This window comes from Nansenia antarctica (genome assembly GCF_963989245.1).
Source record: "Nansenia antarctica genome assembly, chromosome: 17".
NCBI lineage: Eukaryota > Metazoa > Chordata > Actinopteri > Argentiniformes > Microstomatidae > Nansenia > Nansenia antarctica.
In genome coordinates, this window is record NC_137687.1 from 16,392,978 (window position 1) to 16,400,477 (window position 7,500).

The following is a 7,500-nucleotide window of genomic DNA, read 5'->3' on the forward strand; positions in this document are numbered from 1 at the left end:
CATGACCCGCTGCTCTCCATCTGTATGCAGGGGCCGCCAGGGGTGCACTGCTGAAGACCATTAAAAACATTCTTAAATTCCAATATCGGTTTCCGTTTCCAAGCGCGAAAATGTAATTTCAAGCCCTGATGACAATTTTGATGGCAGGGAAGATTATTGTTCTAATGAGTACTCATCTCAGCGTCAGTTGAACCCCCCCACCCCCTCGAATAAACATCAGCATTTTTCCGTTTTATATTTGAGAGGAGGACAAACAAATAATAATTTTTAAAAAACAATCTTTACTGGCATAAATAATAATAATAATAATAATAATAACTTTTTACTTGTATAGCGCTTTTCCTGCAAATGTTGCAGCCCAAAGTGCTCCAATCATTATATAATCATCATTTAATTATTTAGTAATTATACAAAAATATATTAAAAAGATGGGTTTTTAGTCTTGACTTGAACATATTTGCTGAGGTTGCATCCCTAATGTAAACTGCCAGTGCATTCCACAATCCGGAGGATAAAATGAGAATGCAGCCTCACCAAATCTCTTCTTTTCTACATGTGGTACACAGAGAAAACCAGCGTCAGAAGACCTGAGAGCTCTATTGGGCTGATATGCTAGCAGAAGACCTGAGAGCTCTATTGGGCTGATATGCTAGCAGAAGACCTGAGAGCTCTATTGGGCTGATATGCTAGCAGAAGACCTGAGAGCTCTATTGGGCTGATATGCTAGCAGAAGACCTGAGAGCTCTATTGGGCTGATATGCTAGCAGAAGGTCTTTCAGATATTCTGGTGCTGTGCCAGTGAGAGCTTTATAAACAAGCAGAAGGATCTTGAAATCTATTCTGAATTTAACAGGAAGCCAATGTAGAGTGGACCAACACCTTAGGTAAATGGCTTATGGCCACAGTAATGAGAATAGAGCAGCCAGCTCACACTTCTGTCTCTCAGCCTCCGGGCCTCGGCAGCAGGCCGACAGCCCACAGGAGATCTCCTTGAAGTCGATGTGATTGTCCCGGTTCTCATCGAACGCGTGAAACAACCCTGTGGACAAAACAAACAACAACAACAACATCATCGGTTATTACTGGTATTACTGGTCATTACAACGTCAATACCATGTTTTTATTTTTTGGTCTGATGTTTTGTGCATTTGGGCGGAAGTGTCTGGGAACCTGACTGAACCTGCAGTGTGTGTGTGTGTGTTTATTTTTTTTGAGAGAGAAAGGGGAATTCAATGACCCATGTCTATTTTCAAAAACCTTTAAGGCCTTGATTTTTTTTCCTCAAATTCACAAACTTTCAAGGATTTCAAGGACCCGTGGTAACCCTGTTGTACAGTGAGGTGAAATAAGAGCGATTGTGACTGAGTCTCCCAAGGGGGTTAGACCCCAGACCAAGGCTGTTAACATGAGTGAACCTCTGAATAATACATAGGCCTACATAACACTTACACTGAACATGTGTGTGTGTGTGTGTGTGTGTGTATGTGAGTACACGTGCGCGCGCGTGTGTGTCTGTGTGTGTGTGTATGTGACTGTTGGTGTCTGTGTGAGTGTGTGAGTGTGAGTGCGCATGTGCGTGTGTGTGTGTGCGTGCGTGTGTGTGTGTGCGTATTACTCTGTGTTGCAAGGTTCACAGGGGGACCATCTGGCGAGGTCGCCAGCTTAAAACACGTCCCCACAAAGTCTGGCTGCCATCATAAATATAACAGACACATAACAGACACATAATAAATATAACAGACACATTATAAATATAACAGACACATTATACACGTCCCACTACCTTCACTGAGCGAGCCGTGGATGGGCGGAGACACCAGAGGGACGAAGGTTTCCAGGTCAAAGCGTCCGGTCCTGGACTGGGCTTTCAGGAGCCAGTAGCGTTTCTCCAAGTCGATGATGTCGGACTCCTCCACTGCAGGAGGGGGAGGAGGAGCAACTAACAGTCAATATTTTGATATCTTTATTTTTCTGAGGCAAAAAAACCCAATGCTTAACAAATAACAATTGAACACTCTCGCAATAGACAAAGTGATTCACTGGGGCGGGAAGGGTGGTTAATATGATGTCCATATAAAACAGAAATAAGAATTAAAAAAAAAAAAAAAAACTTTTATTGCCAAGTATATTCGCACATAGAGAAAATGTACTTGGTGTGGTTGGTGCATAAGACATAACAACACAGACAACAATATCATAAAAAAACAACAACAACAATGTAATACACAACACTATAAGCAAAAATAGTGTAAAAGGACATTGGCAAAAAGGGGCAGTAGAGCAATAGTTATGTAGGCGGTAAATTAGTGTATGTGAAACTAATATAGATTACATTGTGTGTAAACAGTGTGTGTGTGTGTGTGTGTGTGTGACTGTGTGCGTGTGACAGGGGGGGGGGGGGAAGTCCCAGAGACACTGACGTTCCAGGCTGTCCTCTAGTATTCAGGGGGAGACCCTGTCACCACCCTGTCATCACCCTGTCACCACCCTGTCACCACCCTGTCACCACCCTGTCATCACCCTGTCATCACCCTGTCATCACCCTGTCATCACCCTGTCATCACCCTGTCATCACCCTGTCACCACCCTGTCATCACCCTGTCATCACCCTGTCACCACCCTGTCACCACCCTGTCACCACCCTGTCATCACCCTGTCACCACCCTGTCACCACCCTGTCACCACCCTGTCACCACCCTGTCATCACCCTGTCACCACCCTGTCATCACCCTGTCACCACCCTGTCATCACCCTGTCATCACCCTGTCATCACCCTGTCATCACCCTGTCACCACCCTGTCATCACCCTGTCATCACCCTGTCATCACCCTGTCATCACCCTGTCATCACCCTGTCATCACCCTGTCATCACCCTGTCATCACCTTGTCACCACCCTGTCACCACCCTGTCATCACCCTAATCCACAGCTTAATAGGATTTGGGGACGCTAGCTAGCCGCTGCTCTTCTCCAGCATGCCAAAGTGGTTCCGTATGTTAATACAGGTGTTAAAACGACATCAACATTGAAATCAAACCCCATTCACCTCAGGGTCAGGGTTCACCCTGGCTGCCATCATAAATATAACAGACACATAACAGACACATAAGGGTTAATGCAGGTTGTTCTACCTTAGAGCCTATGTGTGAAGGCAGGCTGGCAGTGAAAGTAGCAGCTTATGGCTATGGTTGGGGGGGGGGCTTTCTCCTCCTACCATCTGGGGTCTTACTTCAATAACCTTTTGACCTCAACCTCAGTTCAACCCTCCCTCCTAAGAGAGATGCCCTGTGTGTGAGTGTGTGTGTGTGTGTGTGTGTGTGTGTGTGTGTGTGTGTGTGTGTGTGTGTGTGTAGGGGGGGGGGCGTGGCTATTCCTATCTAATGATCACAAGGTTGGCAGATCAGCGGTTCGAGCCCCGGCTGGCCACATGTCGAAGTGTCCTTGGGCAAGACACTGAACCCCAAAATTGCTCCCAGTGAGCGGGCCGGCGCCTTGCGTTCAACAATAAAGATAAAAACATCCCACGATGCACCTCTCTACGGTCTAACGGCAACACTCAGAATACCAATAAGGACATGTATCAAACCCGACCGCAGAACAGATGAAGTGAATGATAGTGATGCTTGAGTGCAGGATAGCGAGGATAGCGGTTATTAGTCTGGTGATAAGTAGCGGCGATAAGCTATAAGTAGCGAACAGGGGGAATGAATACCTGTTCATCTACTCGGGGCATCGCTCACGGCTGTTGCACTAGCCTCTGACCGCTAATCTATAAAACTCATTACCTCTGGTATGGATCCGCTAGCATCCATCTCTCCCCCCCCCGCCACCCCGGAGCACCGTGACTCACCGCTCGACACCTTTAGCGCAGCCCGCTCGGCCGTGCTAAGCGGCTAACCGTCCCTTTCCGACAGGCCTGCGCTTGGTTAGTAGACGTAGATCTTTTTAATAGTTCAGCTTTGACGTACAGTGGTGACGTATTTGCGTATAGTGTCGGCTGAAACAAAAATATGTCTTCCTCTCTCGCGGAGGAGGGCAGGTTATCTTATCAAGCGGTGTGTTTATGCTAATAAGGTATGGTAGCAAGGCTTCTGAGCGTGGTTCTTTCTCTAACAACAGGCCAGAGGCAGAGTTGACTGAAGACCCTCTGGTCTACGTGGACGACAGGTCTACTTTTCAAACAGTATCCTGTGTAAAGATTTTAAAGACAATACCCAATACCCACCTAGTACCTAGTACCCAATACCCACCTAGTACACACCTAGTACACACCTAGTACACACCTACTACCTAGTACCCACATAGTACCTAGTACCCACCTAGAGGTGTGACTCTGTCAGACTGGCAGCAGATATACCAGACCATATTCCAGCCCACATGCCAGGGGACGGGCGTGTCCCATAGTAGACTCCACCACACACAGGTAACAGCTCAGGAGAACACACAGCAACTTAACGCTCCCGTGTCAATGGTCTATGGCTATTCTTGGGTATTTTTCCGATTGTATTCCAGTTACATCCCGGCTGACAGGTCTGTTTGTTGTAGCTTCTCATGGTCCAATGTCTCAACTAGAGGGAAGTGTATGTTCTGGAAGGTCCCTGAGAGAGGAGCTCTCTCTCTCACACACACACACACACACACACACACACACACAGACAGACAGCTACACACACAGATACACAGACACCAACAGTCACACACACACACACCAACAGTCACACACTGACATACATACACAACATAATCTGGGATAATCTGGGAGCGAGCAGCAGATTATGAGGTGTCATCAGGTTCTCTCTCTGATTAGCCCTGGGACAGGACATAGCTAAGACCTCCTCATCTGATTGGCCGTGGGACAGGACACAGCTAAGACCTCCTCATCTGATTGGCCGTGGGACAGGAAACAGCTAAGACCTCCTCATGTGATTGGCCGTGGGACAGGACACAGCTAAGACCTCCTCATCTGATTGGCCGTGGGACAGGACACAGCTAAGACCTCCTCATCTGATTGGCCGTGGGACAGGACACAGCTAAGACCTCCTCATGTGATTGGCCGTGGGACAGGACACAGCTAAGACCTCCTCATCTGATTGGCCGTGGGACAGGACACAGCTAAGACCTCCTCATCTGATTGGCCGTGGGACAGGACACAGCTAAGATCTCCTCATCTGATTGGCCGTGGGACAGGACACAGCTAAGACCTCCTCATCTGATTGGCCGTGGGACAGGACACAGCTAAGACCTCCTCATCTGATTGGCCGTGGGACAGGACACAGCTAAGACCTCCTCATCTGATTGGCCGTGGGACAGGACACAGCTAAGATCTCCTCATGTGATTGGCCGTGGGACAGGACACAGCTAAGATCTCCTCAGGCCACTGATTGGCCGTTGGACAGGACACAGCCATGGGGGATTTCCATGTAAATAATACAGGTTTGTGTGTGCGTGTGTGTGTGTGTGTGTGTGTGTGTGTGTGTGTGTGTGTGTGTGCCAGTGTGTGTGTGTTATGGAGAAGTGAGTCATGTTATTTTTCATTACGGGCAAAGGCTGGGATGTACCATTCTGACCACAACCAAAAACCCAAAAGAACGACAACCATTTCTTTGGAAGTACCGTGCAAGTCACCTGGCGGTAAGGAGCATGAATGGCTCAACAATGACATACATACAGGACCAGAGCAAGAACACAGCAAAACGACACCCAAGTCATAATTATAGCCATCAATCACCCCATTTTCAGTTCAGTTGTGAGAGAGTAGCCTGGCTTCAACAACAGAAAGACATTGTAAAACCACCAGTCAGAGATAAAGAGATAAAGAGATAGAGAGATAGAGAGATGAAGAGATATGTCATATCTCACAGAAACAGCTTGGGGATCTTTTGGCTCCAGCAACGAGGTCCTCTTCCCTCCCTCTATCTTCCCTCTCCTCTATCCTTTTCTCTATCTCCCTCCCTCTATCTTCCCTCTATCTCCCTCCCTCCCTCCCTCCATCCCTCCTTCCCCCCTCCCTCCTTCCTTCCCTCCCTCCTCTCTCTATCCCTCCTTCCCTCCTCTCTCTCTCCCTCCTCCCTCCCTCCCTCCCTCCCTCCTCTCTCTCTCTCCCTCCTTCCTCCTCCTTCCTCTATCTCCCTCCCTCCCTCCTTCCTCTCTCTCTCCCTCCTTCCTCCCCTCCTTCCTCCCTCCTTCCTCTCTCTCTCCCTCCTTCCTCCCCTCCCTCCTTCCTCCCTCCCTCCCTCTTCCCTCCGGTCAAACACTTGTGACAGAGCAGAAGAGAAGCTGAGTCAGTGTGAGAGGCACAGTCATTCTGCAGTGAGCCAACAGGAAACAGAGCAAGCCAGAACCAGGGGATGAGGGAGGAGTGGAGAGGAGGAGGAGTGGAGAGGAGGAGGAGTGGAGAGGAGGAGGAGAGGAGTGAATTCAGACAAGAGATTCCCTCTCTCATCACACTGGCCATGTTGAAAGCTGGATGCTGTGAGCTGTCTCTCCCCCCTTTCTCCTCTCTCCTCCTCCTCCTTCTCCTTCTCTCCGTTGCAAACAGGACATACAATGAGAGAAGGGCGGGAGGGGGGGAGAGAAAGAGAGAGAAAGAGGGTCTTAGGGAGAGAGAGAGAGAGAGAGAGAGAGAGAGAGAGAGAGAGAGAGAGGGAGTGAGAAATAGAAGGTCAGAGATTGTGAAAGAGAGAGAGAGAGAGAGAAGGGAGGAGGTGAACGAATGCACTGGGGCGCCAAGTGGAAAGTCTGTCACTCGCAATTACCTCACAGACGGCAAGCTGCCCCTGGTGGGGAGAGGGGGGGGGGGGGTGATTTTACCTAACAAGCCAGACGACAATACACTGATGAGCCAAAACATTATGACCACCTGCCTAATATGATAATAAGCTGTTGGTATGATGCCTAATATGCTGTTTGTCCTCCGTGTGCTGCCAAAACTGCGCCGATCCGCCGAGACATGGCCTCTACAAGACCCCAGAAGGTGTCCTGTGTGGCATCCGGCACCAGAACACAGGGTTCCCACGCCTTCTGAAACATCACATTCAACCACCTTTCAAGGACTTTCAAGACTCAATTCCCTCAAATCCAAGGACCCAACACGGCATAGTTTGAGACAGATCTAGATGAGAATTGATATAATAGGAACTATCCGCTCACAGACAACAATTAAAGAGAGAGGCTTGAATGTGTGAACACTAGATGGTCTCTTGCCTTCTCTACCACAGCACAGCAAAACAATATATCGTGAAATATGTGTAAAGTCAAGCAATACAGAGACTTATTTACTAGTTGACGAGCTAAGTAAAACATTTTTGAATATATATACAGTATATATATTTTTAGAGAGAGAGAGAGGAAAATTCAAGCACTTTCAATGACCCTTTTAAGACCTTGATTTCTTTTTCTCAAATTCACAAACTTTCAAGGATTTCAAGGACCCGTGGGAACCCTGAAAACATTAGCAGCAGATCCTTGAAGTCCCCTACCGGTACCGGTTTTCGTGTACCCA

The 7,500-nt window shown here is 48.1% G+C and overlaps 1 protein-coding gene across 1 annotated transcript in view; it reads right to left on the minus strand.

Moving 5' to 3' along the window:
- LOC308172441 (ubiquitin carboxyl-terminal hydrolase 32-like) overlaps positions 1-7,500 on the minus strand; it is a gene marked incomplete at both ends in the record, with an annotated part of 47,990 nt that overhangs the window by 35,467 nt on the left and 5,023 nt on the right. The window contains 2 exons of the mRNA XM_080547348.1: positions 932-1,039; positions 1,784-1,915. Of these exons, the coding sequence (XP_080403474.1) occupies positions 932-1,039; positions 1,784-1,915 (240 nt within the window). The remainder of the gene's footprint in view (positions 1-931; positions 1,040-1,783; positions 1,916-7,500) is intronic.